The following is a 23,856-nucleotide window of genomic DNA, read 5'->3' as shown; positions in this document are numbered from 1 at the left end:
TCACAGAGGAGGCATGTAAAGAGGGGCCTCAGATGATGAGTGCAGGGTCCGGTTTAGTTCATGGGTTAATGTCTATTTTTATTTTATTAACTACCTTGTGGGCTGTTAGAATTCCTCCTCCATGATCGCAGTCATAGGATTGTTGTCTATCACATGACGGTGTATGTTTTGACTCCACAGAGTGGGAAGTGATGGAGACAGGATGTTTGTGTTACTGAGTTCCGTGAAGTGGGACTATTGTCCTTTGTTCTTTTTCTCTTTGCTGTGTGATGCTAGAGAGAGAGGGAGCCATGTGGCAGTGCTCTGTGTGTGTTGATATGTAAATAAAGTAGATTTGCCAAAATTCTGAGTTGCTGAGGTTTGTACGCGAACTGCGCAGACTCTGCGGATCCCTAAGTGTGCCTGCATCTGTTGGCATCAGTCGCTGTGATGTTCGGGCTGAAGAAAGCTTTTGAAGCTCCTGAATGAATGACCAGGAGGGAGAGAACATGCCAGTCAGGCATGTGTCTCTACCAGGGTCCTACTCGAGTGTAGGGAGAGCTCCTGGTTCAGGCCAGAAGGAACAATAGAAATTATTGACACTACAAACCTTGCCCTCTTTTCCCATACTGACCCATGTTGGACATGTTGAAACAAACCAGACCAGGGGTAGCCAAAGTGGGGCCCTCTAGATGTTCTTGGACTCCAACTCCCATCATCCCCAGCCAGCATGGCCCATGCTCAGGGATGACAGGAGCTGCAGCCCACCAACATCCGGAGGGCACCATGTTGGCTAACTCTTCACCAGACCATTCACATTGATAGCTCTTCTGTTCCTCAGCTTGATGTATGCAGCAGCCTGCTCCTACCCAGGTCTATGGTAGGAAAGCTACTCATAGCACAAAGTGGAGTACCCAGTTGGGAGGTTAAGAAGTGTTTAAGCCTCTGGACCAAATTGGGGGCAGGGATGCTCTTTAGGTGGCGTGTATTTAATAACTTCATGACATGCTACATTTGGTGACCATCCTCGTTCTACTGAGCGAGGCCAAGGACTTCTGTCCTGATAGCACTGTTGAGAGAGGCATGGTGAATGGGGTCCTGGGAAAGAACAGGACACTGTGAGGTGTGGCGCTGGAAACCTGGTGCCTCATGGTACACTTAATTACAGCAAAAGCACACAGCATGCAGGCCAGTGTGGCATGGGAAGTCAGCACTCCCCTGGAACAGGGCTGGCCCAAGATGAACCACAAAATGGCATCCTCCCACCCTCCCTGCCAGGGAAGAAGGGGTGAGTGAAGATCTACATCAGGGCCTGCTGACTCTGTGGATTCCACTGCCTGAGGTAGTTCCCTCATCTTGCCTCATTGGTGGAGCCTCTCCACGCCCTGCTCTCCACATGTGGAGGAAACAGTCATGGCCAAGCATGAATGACCCATTCTGAGGGAACATGCAATCCCCATCCCAGGAATTACCCCATGCTCCAAATTCTTCAAACAAAAAACAGGTCAAATTGACCTTGGGCAATTCAGAATCTTTTCATCCTATCTGTATAAGGAATATAAAACGGAAGGCGTGTGTGTGTACGTATAAGTTACAGAGTACTAAAGCAGCACGGAAGAAACATTATTTCAAAACACATTATTTTAAACCTTCCTTTTCACAAGCCTGCCATCAAAACATTGGGTGGAGATAGGATTCTTATTTCATTATGGCAGGATAAGCACATTTACTATGGCAGGCTTTATTTCAAGGGGAATTTCAGTTTGGCATTTTCACTAAAATTGCAAAGGAACGGTGAAGCACAACCCCTTTCAGAATGCAAGCAGGTCCAGGGATCCTCCCCTGTTCTCCTTTTATCATCAGCCATTCCAGCCATGTAGCAATGCAGTTTGGATAATGCTGGAGGGCAGACCTTAAGCAAGAAGGTGAAATGTATGACTGTGCTCTGTGTCACTGGACATTTTATACACAGCAACACACGGTGACCAGCATTCATCTCATTGGTTAACTGTACAGAAAGTTCATGGAAATGTACTTTGAGAAGGGACTTTATTCCTCCTAGGCAACAGAGACTGAATTTTGGAGGAAAAAGACAGCATTAATTGAGCACTGCTTTCTTAAGAGCCTGAAGTAGACCTGAGCCCAAAGTACTCTCTTCTATCAACATTTCAGCAGCACAAAGAGAAAGAGAGCAGGGGTTCCATTTTCCAATTATTATTTTCCCACAATTTCTCACCTGTGTTTGGACAGTTATGCTAGAAAGCTAGTGTTGCTTTAATAGTTAGAATGTCAGCCTAGGACTGGGTAGACCCAGGTTCAACTCTCTCCACAGCCAAGGAGCTCATTGGGAGATCCTGTCACTATATGTCACTATATGTTCACTGGAAGTCAACACAAAGCTGTTCAGACTGTTCCTGGAGAGTGATTGGGAGCAGGCCTGGGCTCAATCTGCCTTCTCCTATTCCTTTTGCCATGAAAATAAGTCAGGGTTTAATCTTCCAAGTTCAGGAGAGATGTTGCATTCTGATAAGAGCAGTTAATTTCTGTGAGGAGATATGGGGACGTCGTGCACAAGGACATGACCCACTCCTGACTTTTCCTTAGGTACAACATGGATGGAGGCAACGTCTGAAAAGGGCACAAGTTTGATTACAAGGAATGAGTTTGTGCAAATCACTCTGCCCAATAATTTATTCCAAATGTCAATTCTTGGAAAGCTATCAGACATAAAAGATTAATGTTATCATGGGGGGGTTTCAAAAAAAGAAAGAAAGAAAGAAAGAAAGAAAGAAAGAAAGAAAGAAAGAAAGAAAGAAGGAAAGGAAAGGAGGGAAAAGACAGACTGCATGTAAACCCACATCAGCCTTTGAGCCCTAAGCAAAGCAATTTTACCTGTGACTGTGCATTGACATTGGCCCCGCTCGTAACCAGCACTTTCACCACTTCGGTTTGCCCAGCCAGAGATGCTATGTGCAGAGCTGTGTTTCCTTTCTGAAATGAGATAAGGGGACGGAATGTGAAACATGCCTAATGAACTCCAGTAGCATATGCAGCAGGAAGACATGGCTGAACTTGTCAATCGAGTAACAGGCTCTGTGTTCGATGTCCAGGGATATTACTGGGGTCTTGCAAATTATTTTAGCAGTGTCCCCATTAGAAATTTAGGCTGCTGCAGTTCGTAACTCATCATACCACCTAACTGTTTTAGAGTTAAATCATTTTAATACATATCAAGAAAAAAATGACTTAAGATATTATAAATACAATAATTTAAATATTACAAGCTAAATCACTGGTGCTTGGAAAAACCTGTAGAGTGATGAGCGCTACTTGAAATATGCATTACGAGACTGCAGCTAATCTGCATGGTTTTATTTGGATTTCACTGACATAATTCCCATACTGAGATGCAAAAGTTGAATTATGTGGAAGACAGAATTATAGATCATTGTACAACAAGTCAACAAGTCAAACTTTCCAGAATTCCTTCTTCCTTAGTGCAGCTATGAAAAGTAAAAGATATATGTTCACTTTTCCATATGATCAGCGTTATCCAGGAGCGAATAATTTTTTGGACCAAGAACCACATCACCAAAGTGGAAAGATTTTTTTTTTTTTAAAAAGATGTTAAAAAAAAAACTTATGCAAACCTTAGGGATCAGTCAATTAGGACAATAAGTCCTTTCCCCCCCTCAGTGGCCAGAGTCAGCACTCACCACTTGAATTTGCGGATTGACAGAACAATGCCTTTGGCATGCTAAGTGTTTTTTCTACCAAGGTCCATCCCTAATCACTGACTATATGGAAAGTGGGCCTGTAATTGAAGGACGACTCATTCCCTGACGGGAATTTGCCTATATATTTGTCATCTGTATGACAGGAGATTTCACACACACAAAAATTACATCACACCTTCCCCTACAGCTCCTGACCTTTAAGGCCTTATTGTCTGCATTCAATTGGCCAACACTTTGTGAGTGAGGAATCTGTGTAGGAAAACAGCAGGACACTTAGATATCAGCTAACAGACCTTTGTTGCTGCATCCACATTGGCACCTCTCTGTATCAGTTCTGAAACAACTTCTACGTGGCCTTCTTTGGAGGCGAGATGGAGAGCGTTCAACCCATTCTGATAAAAACAAAAAGGAACGAGAAAGGTTGGTGCCCAGAACAACACGCAATATGTCAAGAGGCCTAAAAGGTCACATTCCGACATGATGAGAGCTTGCGGAAAGGAAATAAAGAAAGCTATTCTCAAACCCATTTTTTAATTAATTGCTTCTATGAAGCAATACATATTTAAGTGGTAAGCTACCTTGTAGTAGGAACACGCTACAATTTGATTCTAACAAGCATCCTTTGGACAATACAATTACAACCATCTCTTTCTTGCACAGTATGATGTGCCCTGATGCTGCAGTATTAAGCAAGAGCCAGACTTCAGCTAGACTTACTTCCTTGAATGTTAGAGCTTTTTCTTTCATGAAATCAGAACTTAATGCAAAGCTGTACTCCTATGTGCAGTTCCTCACTTACATGAGAGTTAAGCCCCAGTGGACTTAGTAGGTCTTACTTCTAAAGTAGACATGAACAGAATGGCACTGTTGACTTCTCTCACTTTGTGTTTTCCTTTCTCCCTTCTGTTCTGCATATATTAGTTTGTGAGCCATTTTGGCAGGAACCTATTTACACTTTGTACAGTGCTTATGTAAGCTGAAAGAATAATTATGATGATGTAATGATCCACATAGTTCCATTTGCCTAAACTTTAGGACTATACCAAATGACAGCTGAAGTAGGTGCAAATGAAAACGAGTAAGAATTCAAACCAAAACACTTGTTAATCAAATACTTATACAACCTGATTGCAGATGTTGATGTCCACTCCACTTTTTAAGTAGTCAAGAGCCTTTTCTAAGTTGCCTGCCCGGGCAGCTCGTAGGTAACTTGCATTGGTGTCAGACTGCAAGAGAAGAAAAAGAGGAAATAAGACGTTTAAAATCCTGAACACAAGGCACAAACTAAGTGAAGCTGACATATCAATTGCACTTTGTGCTTTGTACCTGGAAACATTCACACACTGAACCAAAATCATCTACATTCTGCACGAGGATAATTTGCATTCGCCAATTCAATAATATATTTTATTTACAATATTTTTTTCTTAAGCCGGTATTTTTTTAATAATAATTTAAAAATCCCCCCTTGTCAGATGGCATCAGTATAGATCAGATCCAGCCCAATTGCATGTTGCACATGATGGCATTCCCAACGCACATTAGTAATGCTTGCACATATATATATATATAACAAGTTTTATTATTATTAACTGCTCAGCTTGCTATCTACGTGAAATACTTTTGTTATATAAAAGTCTGTGATATAGAATTGTGCATACTCTATAAATTGTACATACTCCAGCCTTAGTACTGGCATTCTGATGGTCTCCATCTCCCATCAGTCCCAGACAGCATAACCAACATCTAGAGATGATGGAAATTGCAGTCCACCAACATCTGAAAAAGGCACCAGTTTGGCTATTCCTTCTCTAGAGAAGAAATCTACTGAAACAGTCTGTGTGGCTTGAGGTCACAGCATGCCTTAGTGTGTGGAGATGGAAAGGTTAGGTATGCATATCTGCATTAGTCTGAGAAAGTAAAGAGTGAACAAGTGTGATTAAGGTAGCCTGGGTATGAAAAGGGATGTCTAAGGGATGACCATCTGATGATGAGCAGGAAAGGTCTGCAGGGGTGCACTATCCACATTTGCTTGGCTTCATTTCATGTTCAAGTGAACCCATGCAGATAGCCCCCTACAAACCTTCCATACTCAACACTGGAAGGTTAGGGACTATGAGGGCAGGATAGGCATGTGTTTCTCCATGCTCCCTATGCAAGCTATTTTCAGATCAGGCACAACACCTGGATACAGCTCTGTGATTGCTTTTAAGCTATAAATCACCTTTGGTTCCTTGACAGAAAGGAGATGTCTTTCGGTGACTTTTGCCCAGTGCCAGAACAATTACCCAGCAATCACTATTATCGCTACACAAGCCACATATGACTAATAGCTATTTGGGGTTTCAGGGCTGGATTTCATGCAGAGACTTTGACATCACAGGTTCCCCCTGCTGGGAAAGAACTACAAGCAAAAACAATTTGGCTGATTGTGAAGCTGGCCTCTCACTTCTAGACTTCTCAAGCTGCTCCCTCATAAGACTCTATTCTATCAAGTAACCATTACCAGGGGTCTAAAAAGCATGTGAGCTCTAGATTCCGCTGCCAAGGCACCTGCCTTATTCTGACAGCTTCTGTCCACAAGCTATCAGGTTTTGTTTAGGGGTGCCCCCAGCTTCCCCCACTCCCAAAAAATTCCACCCTGGCTCCTAACCTTATTCTAGCTCTGACTCTGCCATGCAATATTCCTCCAGATTCTGCCCTGGCTTGAATAATCTGGATGTCCTTTCTTTCCAATGGTGGCTGGTGCCCATTGGCAGGTAGGGAGGTCAGCAGTAGGTGGCGCTAGAGGCAGTGACAGGCAGAGCCAATGAGTTCTAGCTCTGTCCCCATCCTGCTGAATATTAGCAGGGCAACACTGAGAATAAGGAAGAGGAAGCTGGTGGCCAGGAACACCTCCAGGACTGGCTATATGTAATGAGGGAGGCAAGTAGGGGCTGGCTGATGGGGCAATGACTCATTTACCCAAATTAACCAGCCTCCACTGCCTCCTTCACTCAACCACATGCTGTCCCCACCCAAAGTGGCCCTTATTTCTGAAACTGCAAAACGAGCAACCTGAATCACTCCCAACACTTGCTAACTGCTGTGAACAATGCATGTTATCACAGGAGGCAGGTAATGCTGAAGCTCTTTCAAACAAGCAGGCACATGGGCACGTATATAAAAAGCCAGCATTTTATCAGGATTATCAAGGATCTCAGGGACCTTTTTCTGTTGCAGTGTTAACAAGTTGCTGGTTTGGCATAGTCAGCAGGTGGGTAAAAATAATAATAAAAAAATCTCCATCAGCAGTTTTCAGCAGTTTCTGGCCAGAGAGGGGAGGGATGGTTCAGGGAGAGGAATGCTGTTGATAAAACCCACTCCTCAGAGATAGTGGGATACAAACTAAGTATAAAACAGAGACTTAACATGACCAGCCTTTCAAAGTCATTGCATTTTTACCCCTCCACTGCTTGTGGAGTTTTTGGCAAGTCCAACTTTTTAAACAACCCTGATGTGAGAAGCCATCACAATTACATCAGCCATGTAACTAATAAGGGCACAACATCCCTAACAAGTTGGCTACCCCTGGTTAAAGTCTGAATTTATTTTTCCTGTTTTTTAAAAGGTTGCCTTGCCCTTGTGTAATGGTTACCAGCTTCCCACTTGTGTGTTGCTTTTACTTTGAATAAAACACACACACACACACACACACACACACACACACACACACCCTGCCACCGCCACCACTGCCGCCATGACATTTTCAAGTGCAGGAGTTTTAAAATTAAAGGTTGTGGCATGGAGTGTGGGAAGTTCGACGGGGATTCTTGGCTTTTTCACTGAGTGCATTGCTAACATTTCTTTCTCATTAGGAACAAATGATTAAAATAGAAACAAAAACAAAAAGAGGGAGCCTTGGCTTTTGATTTTGTAAGGTTGCATACATACTTTCTGAGGAAGGGGTGGGCAACATGGGCCTTCCAGATGTTTTGGACTACAACTCTCATCAGCCCCAGAAAGCATGGTCAGTGGACAGGGATTACTGGAATTGTAGTCCGCAACACCTGGAAGGTCCCATTTTGGCTAAGCCCTGTTCTGTGAAGTAAGTCTCACTGAAGTTAGTGGACTTACCTCTGAGTAAGCATGCATAGGATTACGCTGCACACATGTTTTATCATGGTTATCAAGTTATCACTTGCAGAAACCTCATTGAAACATGAAATCGAACTATTGTACTCTTGGATAATTCATTTCTGCACATTTCAGTAGGTCTCCTGAACGACAAGTTCATGCTGGACTATGGCCAATGCCTTTCAATCTTCTGATGTTTGGAAACCCTTAAGGCTGAACACCCAAGGCAAAACTTGTTTGTTCCATGTTGACCCACAGGGCTACCATATTCATTCATTCATTCATTCATTCATTCATTCATTCATTCATTCATACACACATACCTCTGAATTATAAATTCAAGATTATGCAGCAACTTGTGGTTCAAGCTCTCAGGCCCTGCCAGCATCAAAACATTTACTTACTGATAAGAGTCTCATATCTTCCAACCTTTCTCTAATGAAAATAGAGGTGTCCCATTCAATAACAACAACAATAACTATTATAGTTACTGTTATTATATTTATACTTCAGCTACTCTGTGTGGCTTCCAACATATATAAAAACATACGGTAATAAAACTTCCCTATACAGGGCTGCCTTCAGATGACTCCATACCCTCCAACATTTCTCTGATGAAAATAGGGATGTCCTAAGGAAAAGCAGGACATTCTGGGATCAAATCAGGAACCGGGATGGCTTCTGTAAATCTGGGACTGTCCCTGGAAAAAGGGACACTTGGAGGATCTGGAGTCTTCCATCATTAACTGGTATGCTTTCGACAGCATGGGGAACACGGTACCCAAGGATGCTCATCTAACATGCCCTGTTGCCCCAGGACCAGGATGCACGTGAGATGCACGTGACCATCAAGAGACAAAAACTGCCCTTACTAACAGCCTAATGGTAAGGCACATGTGGGGAGGGGGCAAAAAAGGCTGTCCAGTGCCAGTTACCTGGCTGCTGGACAATAGTTTGCTTGCTTCCCATGCTTGCTGGTGCAGCTTGTTCTTGTCCTGCTCTGTTTTGATGTAGCCCACCTCCTGCTCACAGACTTCTACCTCCATCTTGGATCTCTTGCCTGCAATATGAATTTTAGAACAGCCTGCTTCCTCTGCCATTCTTAACCAAGAGCTGCTGCCATTTCTTGGAGCCAGATTCCACAAAGGTCCGGAAACCAAGCACTTGATCCTTTGTGATTAGTTATCAATGCTTTGATTTTTACAGCTCTTCCCAGGTGGCTCATAAGATTTCTTATAAACCAGAGATTGCATTATTTGAGTTGGGGGTTGGGGAATAACATACACTGAAAGTAAAGTTCACCTAGAAAATGTAGGTGGATGTCAGCAGTGTAAAATCCCAAAGAGAGAGATTCTTTCTCTCAAGTGGATAATTATTCTTGGCATGCTGTTATAGCCTTTTTCCACGTTCTGCGATTTTCAAATTGTTTGAATGGCTGGTCCCATACAGACAGAACACTTTAGGTTGCTATTAGAGCATTTTTTCAGAGGAAATAAAACACAACACCCTTTTCTTTTCAAGTGTCGACATTTCTAAGTGGTCAATTGTGTTCTTTTAATTGCCACTGTACAAAGAAAAGGAAAATGGGTGTCTTCTGACCAGTCAAATATCAAGCAAATAATGGGGCTGGGACACTGATCAAAACTGGCTCCACTGTAGATGTTCAACGTTGCCTTTCCCTGAAACTGCAGCCTTCAATGTGCTTAGCCTTGCTTAGCCATGCATTGAATATGATCTCATATTCCCTTTTTACATTAATTATGGAGTTCCTGTAGCTGCAGTGCAGATAATGGCAAATTGGAAATGGTCAGAGAAGAAGCCACAGTCTGTATGGTATGCGCACACATAAGGTAACTGATGGTTTATCACTGTACCTTTTTCACATCTAATAATGATTGGTAAAAGCTGAAGATAATTTTCTTTACTTAATTCAGATACAGCATAAACATTCCAGCTGTGGTTTTTTTATATAGTGTGTTTTCAGGGGCCAGCCCAAGACATTCTGCTGCCTGCATTCTGTTGGCACTTCTCCTTTCCATCACCTGAAAGCCATCTTGGTTCAGTGTTGGACAGAATCCTATGGTGCACCTGAGGCGAGCAGGAGAGCTTACAAAGTGCATAGCAGATGCAGCTCCAACACTTTATTGTTACTGTGCACGTCTCAGCATTTGCCACCCGAGGTAGCTGCTTCAATCTGCCTAACAGTGGGATCCAGCTATGTGTAAACATGCAAAGTAAAACACCAATAGTTCAACTCTGATTAAGCACATGGAGAAATTGGCTTCCGTATATAGAAGGGAGGGTTGCCCCTGCCTCTGGTAGCAAAATTTCTTGGACTAATAGCCACACAGAGGTATGTGTGTGGTTGTCTTGTGTTTAGTGTGACATACATGAGGACACTGTTATCCTGTGAGATGTTAGATAGCTAATTGGTTTTTTTTTATTAAAAAAAAGTTGGATTTTAATGCTATTGTAATAAAGCTTGATTCATTTTTATATAACAACATTTATATGCTGCTGAATAATGTCCAAGGTGACCTAATACTCTGACGAGGGATTTGGGCCCAAATCTCCCTGCCTAAAGCAAATACCTTTCATCTCATACACCACATAACTTTCAAACTTCCTCAGAGAATCCTCTCCACAGCTGTTTGCCTGCTTGGGAACCTTCTGAGAACCACCTCCCCCCACATTTGGGGGTGAGAGAGGTGCAGCTGAAGGTTGACTCTACGGCTCAGTATTCACCATACCTTTAAAGCTCATCCAAAGTACATACATTCTCTCAAAGTGCTGTGGTTTGTTAAGGGTTGTCGGGAACCGTTACATCTGTGAGGGGTAAACTGCAGCATCCAGAATTCTCTGAGAGAAAGAATGTGCTTCGTCTGTAGGGCCTCTGTTGCCTTATGCAAACTGAATGTGACGTACACACAAAATGCCACAGAAGCAGAGGAGAATTGGAAAGTGGCATTTAAAGAGTATTTGGGGGAAACGTATCTGAGATTATGGATCTTCTCACTGAGATCCACATGCCAAGCTCTGCAAGACACCCAGAGTTTATTTATTTTTTAAAAAATTATATACCGCTTGATTCTTTTTTTAAAAAACCCAAACACCCTCAAAGGATTCCTGGGAACACAGTTGGAAAACTATGGCCCTACACCACTACAAAAACAGTATTTATACCATTTTCATGTTATTTTGAATGTTTTTGTGGTATTTAACATTACTGTCATAGCATGGGTTTATTAAAAGAGCATTAGGTTGTTGCTTGGCTTCCCTACTCCACCGTAAACATTTGTTGTGCAGAGAAACCTCTAGTGGGTTCTCATTGTTCTTGAACAGAACACATTCTGGCTTGTCTCCCAACAGAAGGATACGAACGTTTTTCATGGAATGGGGGTAGCGACCCTATTTTGAAGTGATGAACTTCTGTCTGAAGTCTATCCTGGTCTTGCTAGGTACAGCATGGAAGAAATCTTTGTACACAAAAGCTGTAAATTACATACAATCTCAACAAACTAACCGAAATGTAGCACAGCCAAAACCAGAAAGGGTCTGCTAAACACACAGCAGAATGAGCTGGTAGAAGGGACTGTACCACTTTTTCCACTTGTAGAGTCTGAGACCACTTGAAAACAAACGAAAGGCAAACAAAACAGCTCTCAAGAAACAAGCGCATGGACTAACACTTTCCTTGTTGTCCTCGTTTTCTGTTTAGTTGAGAGTTTTAATGTAGAGAAGCATTCAAAAATGTGATCCTTCTCCCACAGATTGAAGTGGTGCAGTCCAGGTCGCGGGTTTGAGCCCCACAATGCATTGCAGGCGGTTGGACTGGATGACCCTTGTGGTCCATTCCAACTCTACACTTCTTTGATTCTATGACCACCTTGGGTGGCAGGATCCACACCGGCTGCAGACAGTAGGTACTGCTAGTCTCTTTTCAGCTTTGTTCCCAACGTAGATCTTTATATCCCTCCCTTGTTCCTGATGCAGATCTTCACTCACCCCTTCCTCCCTAGCAGGGTGGAGGCACCGTTTTGTGGTTTGCCTCAGGTGCCAAAATGTCTCGGGCCGGCCCTGCTTGGAAGAGCACATTGCCTCTGCCTCCTTTAGCAGATTTATGCCCCCAAATTTAGGCTCTTCTTTTTTTTTTTTGGTCTGAGATCTTGCCAAATTTGTCACTCAGCGAAAATAAAAATGTCAATTATCTTCTTTAGTGAGCTATTTTGACAAGGGGCAATCAAGCTCGACACAGGATGCCCATCTAACAATTGATCCAAGATTTTACGTCTTGACAAACTTTCTTTGCAGCAAATGGATTTGGCTTTCCAAATGCTGAAGAGAACTGGCTGGGCAGCCTCCTACCCCATCTGGTATATAATGGAGTGTTCTAGAACAGACTTGAATGGGATGTACTACTGGACAGAAGCAAAACAATCCACACCCCTTTAGCTCCTCCTGGGAACAAAACCCAAGGCGACAACTTGAAAACAAGAAAAGTAGAAACCTATCAAGACGCTGGGGGAATGTGTAGAACAGAATTAAACATAGTATTTGATCCCTGCTAGAGGCAAGCAAATTGGGGTGGAGGCAGGCAGAGCAGTTGCCCAGAATTAATTTACCTTCTTTTGGGGGCAAAGCCTTGAAACCCCTCCAGATGTTTTGGACAACAGTTCCCATGAAACCCACTCAGTGGGCACACAGGGGCTGATGGGAATTGCGGTTCCAAACATCTGGAAGGCACTATGCTGCTTTTTCTGGACAAATTTTGTAACCCAGAGTGTTGTCTTTTCTACCCTGAAATGAACTAAAAAGGAAAAATAACATCAATAACATCAAAATGTTGGCAACCTAAAACTGAGAGCAGGTGTCTGCATGTGTGTGTGTGTTATAGATTAACATTTTGAGGTAGTTGGATCATTGCAGTCCTATACTTGGGAGGCAGTAAGTGGAATCCTTATTCTCCTGAATTTGTTTAAACTGTTATACTGTATTTATTATTATATTTAAAAGATTTATAAGCTGCAACTGTCCTCCTAAGGTAGCTTGCATACAATATTAAAATTCAGAAACAGGAATAGCAAGCTAATTACAAAAGCCATCATAGCGTGCTAAAAAATATAAAAAGTCATAAAACCAGCCATAACACAAAGGCTAATAAAACCAGCTTAATAAAACAAATTCAAAACCATTCTCACCATCTGCTGACTCACTCACTGGGAGGTACAAAAGAAAAAAGCGAAAACCGAAATCAGAGGCAGAGGATTTTATTACCAACATTTTACCTCCATAGTCTGTTATTCAACCTGGCCATTGCTATATGATTTCATTTCTACAGCAGAGGCCCTGATAATTCTTTTTGCATGGAACAGTTAACTATAAAATGACATTAAAATACTGTTTTCTGATGACACAAATAAAAAGAAAACAAAGCATTGTTTTCTGTTACTTTCGGGAGGCCCTTAAATTTCTTGCCAGTTTGTATATACCCTGTGCTGTTTGAACAGATTTTTGTTCCCCCTTTAAAAAAACAAACAAACTGAAAACCAACCTTGTTGGGCAGGGACACATTCATATAAAATAGATGTGACTTTAATCCTTTTCTTTCCAAATAAAATTTCAAAAAATTGTGCCAAAATTACTTAAAATCTAATCCATACACTGCCTTGGTGCTGCTTCTCAGGTTCCATGCCACATCAACAACATTTTAATTCAGAAACCACACCTAGCAGGTACATGCCATTGCTTTCCATGTCGCACCAGCAATCTTTGAATCAAAGAACCATCTCATTTAGGGAACTGTATGTACTGCTTTTGTTTCTCTAACTATTAGAGTTTTAGTTGAGATGCTCAGCACACCTTCCTCCACTTTTTTATTTTTTGCAGAGAAGATAAATAAACACAACATATCCAAGTTGGCAGCTGTGTGTAGGTAGCAGTACAATCTAATATTTGAGGAACTCAAATATGATCAACTATTGCCTCCCCACCCTTGCCCATCTTCAGCTGGGAAACAAATGTGGACTGATAAAAGGAGGTTGACCTTTTATTCGGTCTTGTCGCTTTGCGAAACCACAAGTCAATATGTGTTTCTTCTTAGGCTGAGTCAGATTAACAGCGGGAAGGGGCTAAACTGTCGTGTAATCACCAAATCAAGCTATAGTTTTGATTCATATCCATTTTTGAAGTTAATATGCTTTAAGAACAGCTTTGTAAGAGGAAAAGGTGGCCACTCTGTGCAATATTTACTAGATTGCTGGGGGCTGCCAGAAAAAGGGTGGAGAGTTCTGCCTCTTCTGCCACAGCCTACTGAACTTCCATGATGGTGCAAGAGGACACAAAAAGCGCTCAATCAGTGGCGGAGCTTCATGCTCTGGCACTGGGGGCGGAGAGCAGACAGGGGCAGGGCTGGAGCGCATCCCGGGGGCATGGTGCACCGCCCACAGGGGCGTGACGGGCACCCTGGCAGCGTGGCACACTGCCTGCGGGGGCATGGCACCCAGCGTGGGCAGGGGAGCAGCTGCACCCGCACCCCACTGTGATTGCGCTGCCGGGGGCGGTGCGCTCCCCCCCACTCCTCTTCCTCCATCACTGCACTCAATTCCTCCTCCCACCAACCTGTTCACTAGCTACCAGGCTAGTGCTAAAATACAATGCATCTTTAGAACAAATCCTCAAACCAAAGGCAAAAACTCTCCCTCTTTAGGTTCTATAGACCTTTAAAACAAACTAGCAAAACAAACTATCGCTTATAGGTTTTGCTCATAAATGAGTCATATCAACAGAAACCAATCATCAAAATAACAAATGAAGACTTTTGCCATAACTTTTAACGATTGTGCACAGGCCGGAACCGACATAGTGACATATTCAAAAGTCACAACTTCAAAATGTGACACAATGATTTTCAGCTGAATCAATTAATAAACTTTTAAATGGAATGTCACTCTGTTCCCTGCAAATTGCTGTAAGTCAGAATGATAAAACTCATTTCAATGCCATTGTTCCCTCTATAAGATAACCAGTAAAAAGAGTTACTCATTGGAATTAGGAAGGCTGAACAATGCCCTCAGATGTACTCAAAGTAAAGAAGGCGGTGACATTTTTCGTAAAACGTTGAAAGAAGTAGCAATAAGGAACTTAAGTTCTGGTAATCAAATGTGCTTTATGTTTGACAGTATTAAACAAATAATAATAATGTTTTTTCAAGGAATGCCTTCCCTGTATCTGCCTACCCATGCCATTAGATCTGCCAGTGCTCAGTGGGTGGGGAGGCCTGTCTCATCCCACCACTGGGGTAAGTGCATGAGATACGGCCTTCTCTGTGGTGGCACTGTGACTCTGAAACAGCTTCCCCTGGCACTGCTATTGGAATCCCAGTGCCAGACTATGACCCACCTGTTCACTTGGGCATTAATGAGCAGTTAGTCACTGCTGGACTAATCTGTTGGACTAATCTGCTCTGACCATCTGAAGTTGCTCTGTCCATCAATATATCTGATAATCTGCTTCAAAGGCTTTTTTAGCAAACTCAGTCCCAAAACTCTTTACATATAAAAGCCTAATCGTCACACTATGGATGAAACTGCTTTCAAGAGTGATTCCTCATTTCTTCAAAGGCTGTCCTAAGAGAAACCAGAAATGGTTTCAAGCCAACGTTTACCGTCATTTTATAAGCCACTGTTTGCATTGCTGTTATTGCCAGTTCAGTTCTGCATCGATCAACAGGGACATTTCTGAATAATGTGTAGATTTAAACATCTCCATCTCATGTCCTACTTGACTAAATCACAGGTTGCTCGGGGCATGGAGGGGTGTGAGCAGGAAGTGTTCTACAGTCTAGTCAAGCAAACTTCTGAACCACATCAAACCTCTTGCTGCCTCTGATAAGCATTGAATATTTAAAGCTGCAACAAGCGAACATTCAGGCAACATCCTGAAAACGTATTTCCAATCAGAGTTCCTACTTCTTATCTATTTTATGCTCTTTAACCCTGGATCCATTTTTGGATTAACCTCAACATTTTTAGCTGTTGCTAGTCACACAGATCTGAACTCAACAAATTCTAGAAGACAGGTTTCTTCCCTGGAAATAATTATTTACTACTACAACCCAGTCTTAAAAAGCACTGGTCTGTTTCTATGTTAAGCAATGCTCGTAGTTTTGATCCATTTTCCTGACAGTTCCAACATATGCCAGGGTGCAATATTGAAGTTCACAGTACCTGTCTTCATTCCATCAAGTGAGGACATAAGACACACTAACATTTCACAGATAGAAAAGGGGTTTTGCTTGTAATGGAGATCGCTGCCTGATCATGACCCCACTACACACTCGAGTGGGGAGGGGTATTATTCTTCCTTTATTCTTATTCTGTTATTCCACAGTACCTTGTCCTTTACCATTTCAAAAGCTGAGATAGGATGTGTTCTTTCGGTAAAAAATATATTGGGGTGAGAGGAGGAACGTGACACAAATGGGACTGGCCAAGAAAGAAAGAAAGAAAGAAAGAAAGAAAGAAAGAAAGAAAGAAAGAAGAAAGAAGAAAGAAAGAAAAATTGCAATGTGGAATGTTTCTGCCCTCCCCTAGGATATTGGTTCATTACCTCTTTCACCCATCCTTCCACACACACCATGCAACAAACAGAATTCTGCGGGCAATGAGCATGCTCAGTTCTCACTGGGATGTTTTGGGGGTCCCCCCTTATCTTCACCCCTCCTGAATTTTTTGTACTTCCGCAAACCTTGGGGTTCCACCATGCTTGCTGATACTTTACCTCTAGTTCATGGATGATGCTGTTTGGGCTGAATAAGGAACCACACTTGAAGAATCAAGTTAGGGCTCCTCCAGATGACCAATTTATTGAGCATTCATCTTATTTGTGCAAACAAAGCTCACACGGTGTTTAGGCACTGCCTTGCCTTTACTGAACGTTTGTTCTGATTTGTTTGCGGGGCAGTTATAATGTGATTTGCTTGCAGGGTGTTTATATGTGTCTGATTAATCATTTGTTCACTCCTCACTTTTCAAGTTTAAGTTTATTTCAAGTTTAAGTTTATTTGTTGCACTAGGGCAACAGAGCACTTCAATCCACTTTAACTGAGCAAACCTGAAGCTCCAGCACGCACTTGAATTATTATTATTATTATTATTATTATTATTATTATTATTATTATTATTAAATTTATATACCGCCCTTCATCTGTAGATCTCAGGACAGTTCACAACATAAAATCACAATATAAGAAACACAAATACATAATAAAAAGAAGAACAAAACCAAACCAATAACACCCCCCCCCATACACATTCAAAAGGGCATCGTACGTCAATCAGCCAGAGGCCTGGTGAAAGAGGAACATTTCCCCTCCCACAAAATGCTGTCAGTCTGGAGGGACCCTTAATTGCGTTTATATTCTATCCTTCCTCCTAAGGATCCAAGGGAATGTATGTGGGAGCTGTTTCAGTTTATCCTGACAACTATCTTCATGAGGAAAGTCAAACTGAATGATGGTGACATGCCCAAGGTCACTGAGACAGCTTCACGGGTGTTTGAAGCAAATCTTCCTGCTTCAAATCCGATGCACTTATCAAGTCCAAAATTCCACAGCTCAGTGGTAAAGAACAAGACTTGGGTGCACACAGTCCTAGTGCAATCAACGCCTAGTGTCTTCAAAGGTTATCGGGAGGGCTGGTGTCTAGGGCAGTGTTTCCCAACCGGTGTTCCGCGGCACACGAGTGTGCCGTGAGACGTTGCCTCGTGTGCCGCGAGATGCCTGGAGGGAGGCGGGCGAGTCGGGCGGCGAGAGGCGGGGCGGCGGCTGCGAGGAGAGGCCGCGCCTCCTGCTGTTGCCTGGCGCTCCTCCTCGCAGCCGGAAGCGCTGCCTGGGCGCCTCCGCGCGACTCTGCCTCGCTGGGTTTGGTCTCCCAGCAGAGACGGGTCACACGCGCCCCTCCCTCCCTCCCTCAGCCTGCGCGGAGGGAAAGCCAGAGAGAGGCATCGCTCCTGCGCGGCGGGAGAGGGAGCAGCCGGAGCGATGCCCCAAACGAACGCATGGGACCGGAGGGGAAATCCTCTCCGAGGCGGATTGAGCGCAGCTGAGAGAAGCCTTTCGAGGAGCTGCCGTGTCCCCTGGAAACCCCCTTCCCAGCTCTGCCTCAGCCGCCGCCGCCTCAGTTGCCGCCGTCCCTCAGTCCCTCGCTCTGCTGCCTCCTCCCACCCCCAAAGCTTGGAGGTTCCCCAGCAAGGGGGAGGGGAAAAACTTTCACTTTTGTGCGTCCCTCCCGGCGTGACGCTGCGCGCTGACGTCACGGGGCGGGGCTTTAATGGTGGTGTGCCGCGAGATTTTTTTTTAGTAAACAGGTGTGCCGTTGCCCAAAAACATTTGGGAAACACTGGTCTAGGGGACCTGCTTAAGACCTTAGAGACCTGATGCCAGTCACAGCAGATATTACCAGGCTGGATTAAACAATGATCCAACTCAGTGTAAGGCAGAGTCCCACGTTCTATGTAACTAACTACTACTCCCACAGGGATGCGGGTGGCACTGTGGGTTAAACCACAGAGCCTAGGACTTGCTGATCAGAAGGTCGGCGGTTCGAATCCCCACAATGGGGTGAGTTCCCGTTGCTCGGTCCCTGCTCCTGCCAACCTAGCAGTTCAAAGCACGTCAAAGTGCAAGTAGATAAATAGGTACCGCTCCGGCGGGAAGGTAAACACGTTTCCGTGCGCTGCTCTGGTTCACCAGAAGCGGCTTAGTCATGCTGGCCACATGACCTGGAAGCTGTACGCCGGCTCCCTCGGCCGGTAAAGCGAGATGAGTGCCGCAACCCCAGAGTCGGTCACGACTGGACTTACTGGTCAGGGGTCCCTTTACCTTTACCTTACTACTCCCACACTGACTCTCAAGATGCCTAAACATTCCCCGGAGGACGAATATGCCTAAGAACTGAACCCAGGACATATCACAATCAAGGTGGAAACTTTCCCAGTGTATAAAGTGCTTTGCAATTTTTAGATGGGAGAAATCTCTTTTTCATTCCAGTAAATTTTGACTGGGGTCAAAGTATCCCCCCCCCCCCCAAATTGATCAAGCAATACAGTATACCATGTTCTTCACATTTTAAAACACCACCACCTAAATAAAAACAATTAATTCCAAACTCAATTATTTAAGAAATAGTCTCTCTCCTATAACTGAGCTGCCCCAAACCTACCCCTACAGTAAGCCATTTCCTAACAAATCCCCTTACAAATACACAAAGACCAGCCTACATCATGTTAATGCTTTTGAACAACGCTGTCTCTGAATGACCCACACAGCAGTTCAGCAAAGTCTGTGGATTAGATGCTGTTTCTGTTCCACGCCTTCTGAAAGTTTTAGCTTTATAACAAATCAAGAAACAGTCCGTCTAATGAGCAACATCAGTATTAGAGAAGCAAGCAATTACTATACCCTTTCGGAATTGCTCCCAGCCATAGTGTAATTCACATCGCATATTTGCGTCCTCTGTTCAAGCCATCTCTACACGCACTGACAGCCCATCTAGCTCCTGCTCAGCCTCTAACAAAACACCACAATTGCATTAATGCCCATGAACAGTGTGCAGTGGGTCAGCACACTTCCAAAGCCTCTGCTTTAGGGCAGAACAATTTCAGCTTCAACCTAGTTCATCTGTACACATTCCACCAAGTGTAGTTTGGCTGCACAAACAATCTACAACACAGGCTTTAAAAGAGAGATATGCCGGCAACTGAGACTTTCTGAGTATGCAACATGATCTATCCCATGAAAGCTTTTCTTTTGGGGTCAAAATATGCACACAAACCTTTTTCACATTTCTTGTGCATGGCTCATGTTCTGCACAGCTACTGAGAAAACTGAGTTAATGCCTTAATAAAAGTATACTTTTATGAAGTACACTGGGTTAATGTATTAAGAAAAGTATACTTTTATATTTTCAAGTATACTTTTAAGAAGTATGCTTGAAAACCAACAGCCTAAACTTAAATATAGCGAACATAATCAATGCTGAAACAGCACCACTCTGTATTTTAGCCCTATGTTTTTAAATTCAAAATATGTTCTTTGCTTCAGCCTTTAAAACAAATATTCCCTCTGCCTTCTTGACAGTGCATGGATTCAAGAAATTATTTCTCTCCTTGCTGGATCAGCCAAGCATTCTGTTTCCAACAAAAGTCTGCCAAGTGCCTCTGCAAGTTCACTAGAAGGGCATAAAGGTTAAGGTCACCTCCTGCTGCTTATTCTCAGCATCCAACACCAAGAACCATACTGCCTCTTAAGAATGGAGATGCCACTTGGCTCTCCTGGCTAACAGCCAGTATCAACAGACCTAAACTGCATGGGCCCGTGTACCCTTTTTAAAAGCTACATAAGCTAGTGAATGCAACAATTTCGCCACAATGCATTCCAAGCAACGGGGACCCAATGAACAATATATTCAAGAACGCAGCTGGCACCAGCCACAACTGGCTAGAAAAGACTTGGGACGTTGCAACTGTAGCTCTGAACTTCAGCTAAGCCTGATTGTTGCAAACTGGGTTTCGATCATGGACAACAGTCCTTTCAGTGTTCTGGCTTGCCCTCCAGGAGCCCTGCACCAATAGTTACATATACAGTGGTACCTCAGGTTACGAACTTAATTTGTTCCGGAGGTCCGTTCTTAACCTGAAACTGTTCTTAACCTGAGACACCACTTTAGCTAATGGGGCCTCCTGCTGCCACTGTGCGATTTCTGTTCTCATCCAGAAGCAAAGTTCTTAACCCGAGGTACTATTTCTGGGTTAGTGGAGTCTGTAACCTGAAGTGTCTGTAACCTGAAGCGTCTGTAACCCAAGGTACCGCTGTATTCCAATTGCCTCTAGGAACAGTTCCAGTTTCTGTCTCTTCCTGGTGTCTCATGGCCCCTATTTTGCCTTCTGGGATAACACTCAAAGGGTTGTATTAGCAAGTGCATGTGCGAAAGATGTACCCTCTTTCTCAGGTCTTCCTGAAAGTTAAAAATCTGGATGGGGCGGGGTGCATCTTGACTCTGTGGATGTACATGGAAGGGCACACGTCTCCACACTGCTTCCATTCTGTCCCCCCCCCAAAAAACCCCCCCACCTCCTTTCTAGCTGGTGTATGTTGCTGAGTGGGTTTGGATTAAAGCTGTTCTATTAAAAGTACAACCTGACCTATTGTAAGGTTGACCGCTTGGTTACACATTCTTAGGAAACGGTTGCAGCCTTCAGCACACCCTGCTGCAGCTTGCGAAGTCGGGCTATTGCGCCCAGGAAATGAGCACAATCAATGTCTAGCAGGCAGAGACTTCCGGTTTGGATCGCCACCGGGAAGGGAGCGCGGAGAGACTTCTCCGAACTACATGGGGACTTTGAGGGGCTACGCATAGGCACTGCGACCCCAACTTTAATCTCAAGGGGGGCCCCCTTGAGAGAAGCGCAACCAGCGGCGTTGGAGTGATCCGCAAGCTTCTGGAGGTTTTTTTCTCTCCGTTTTTGGGGAGGAAGACCCGGAGGCAGTGGATCGAGAGACGCGCATCGGTAAGGCCTGCGAACCCCATGCAGTTATGCCTCAAGCTCCCACCGAAGTTGAGCGACAAATCTCTGTAACCCTAAAAATCTGACGTTCTTAACATCGTATGACAACGGAAGAGGTAAAATCTGAATGAAAAGGTCCGAGGAACGAAGGATGCAAATGGATTTTGTTTAAAGAGCCTGACCTGATTTCTGGATTTAAGATGGCGCTGGACACTAAATCGTAAGTTTGTAACAAAGAGACTTAGTTACTTACCGGCTGTAGCGAGAGAGAAGTGAAGTCCTTGCTAATGTTACTGCAAGGCAGTGGATGACCGACAGATAAAACCGGGACAAAGAGTAAGTTTCAGAGACTTTGTTTCATTTGGGCAGTTACAAAAAGAACAGGAGGGGATTGGAAGAGACGGAACGGAGGCTCTAACTAGATTGGGAGATAGGAGGGGAGAGAAGAAAGAAAACTAGAAGGGAAAGCACCTCACCTCCCTCCCGGACACGGCTGGGCTCGAAATAACTAAAGCCCCACAAACCCCCTCCTCTTTCCAGCCTTTGGAATCTGCCGCCTCCCGCTAGTGACTAGCAACGGGAGAGAATATCTGCAGAAGTTTGCGTCCCCGCAGTCAGCTAGCATCTACATCCATTCTCCTTTCTCTTTATTTCTTTACTTCGCCTGCTACAGCGAGACGAGGCACCATCCTCATAACCGTAGGATCGGACATTCTTTATATAATTTGGGGAAGCTCGGAGGGATATAATTGGAATATTGGAGATCCGGGGGACTCTGTGGGATAAGAACGGCAGCAACGCGAGGACATTGTGGGGACATTGTTAATCTACAAGTGAGGGATCTTTTAGTCCCCTGCTGGAAGAACATAGAATCGCGTCCCAAAGAGAAAGAAGGCAGAGAAAGAAAGTCGAGAAACCGCTCGCAAAAACGGTTTTTTTTTTTCTTTTTATACATTCTCTGCGGCTTAATCCCGGAATATAAAGAGACAGAACTACTATTTCACCTTCAGTGAGCTTGCTTGTTCCCACGCCTTCCCCTTTTTCCCCCCTCCCTGGAATCCCCCTCTCCCTGTGACGTCCCTTGCCCTCCCCCCCTTTTTTTCCGCTTCCCCCCTCCTCCCCGCTTTCCCCCCCTTTCCGCGCCCCACCAGCCCTTTTTCCCAATCACTATTACTGACTCCAGCAGGATGACAACAGACTCCTTTTTCCTGACAAAGCCCTCTGATATATAAAAGCGGATTAGGCCAGATAAGTGGCCGAAGTTTTCAGAAGAGGAGCAACATAATAGAACCTGGTATTCGAACATCTTTGTTTCCCCCCTGACACTTATTTTGGGACCCTACCCCCTCGCTTCAAATTTCCCTCGTTTCCTGTGTACCCCCCCTTTTTTATCTTCCCATCCTTACAACATTCCTTTCAAAGAAGTACTGTCATAACTGCCAAAGGGGCGGTGGTGGGCGGGATTGCCTGAATAATTAAGTGGCTTCTATAAGATTGTACGCCCTCTAAGGGAGAGTCTTAAAAACGCATTTTGTTTTGCAAATATAGGAAGGGGGAGATGGCAGGAAAGGAAGGGAAGAAAGCAGTGGGTACTCCGGCAGAAAGGAAAACGTCTCGCCATGAAGAAATTAAAGACTTAGATATACTCTGGTTGAAAATAAAAGAGGAGTTTAAGCAGAATGAGATTCACATGGAGGAAAAGTTAGGAGAGATGCAGAAATCAATAGATAGGAAAATAGAAGGGGCGGTGGGAGAACTATCAAGTAAGATAAAAGATTTAACGACTCGAACCAAATCTCTAGAAGACTCAAATAAAAAAACACAAAAAGAGATAAGAGATCAGAGAAAGGAAGCTGAGAAAATAAAAGAGAATTTTGAGGAATTAGGAAAGAGCCAGGAGCAAATTCTGGACAATTTGGCAATGATGGAGATGAAACAAAAACAACTAAATTTAAAATTCCGAGGGGTAGGAGAGGAGGTCAACGAAGATGTCAAAGGGAAAATGATAAGAGAACTGGCAAGATGGCTAAATCTAAAGGAGGAAGAAGTCACACAAGAAATAGAAAATGCCTTCAGAATAAAAGTAAAACCTAAACAAAACAGAGTAAGAAAGATTTCAGGAGACTGCCTGGTAATCTTCAAATCGACGGAGCTGAAAAATAAGATTTTAAGAGAAAGTTACCAGAAGAAACTGGTGATAGATGGAAGACCAATCATTATTTTCAAAGAAATTCCAATCAGACTCCTTCGCAAGAGAGAGGGTTACAAACAGCTAGTAAATATCCTAAGGAAGAATGGCATTCAACATAGATGGGAGTTCCCAGAAGGGATCTCCTTTTTTTACAAAGAAAAAAGATTTAAAATTGCTGATAGTCAGGAAATCAGGAAGTTTCTACGAAGATATGAGAGAGAACTTGGTGGGGCGGGAGAGGTACAGGGGGGCGGGGATGGGGGTGGGGGC

General features: G+C 43.7%; 1 protein-coding gene across 16 annotated transcripts in view; it reads right to left on the bottom strand.

Annotated features, from left to right (window-relative positions):
• ANK3 (ankyrin 3) overlaps positions 1-23,856 on the bottom strand; it is a 398,459-nt gene that overhangs the window by 133,374 nt on the left and 241,229 nt on the right. For 15 of the 16 annotated variants that reach the window (XM_077930551.1, XM_077930556.1, XM_077930558.1 and 12 more), the window contains 3 exons: positions 4,841-4,942; positions 4,010-4,108; positions 2,872-2,970 (listed from right to left, as the gene is read on the bottom strand). In XM_077930551.1, coding sequence (XP_077786677.1) covers positions 2,872-2,970; positions 4,010-4,108; positions 4,841-4,942 — 300 coding nt within the window. Of the gene's footprint in view, positions 1-2,871; positions 2,971-4,009; positions 4,109-4,840; positions 4,943-19,290; positions 19,505-23,856 lie in introns of those variants that run through there. The other variant, XM_077930555.1, reaches the window with a different exon arrangement.

Source organism: Podarcis muralis, chromosome 6 (genome assembly GCF_964188315.1).
Source record: "Podarcis muralis chromosome 6, rPodMur119.hap1.1, whole genome shotgun sequence".
NCBI classification, from domain to species: Eukaryota; Metazoa; Chordata; class Lepidosauria; order Squamata; family Lacertidae; genus Podarcis; species Podarcis muralis.
The sequence above is the reverse complement of the archived record's forward strand: the minus strand, read 5'-3'. Positions and strand labels throughout refer to the sequence as shown.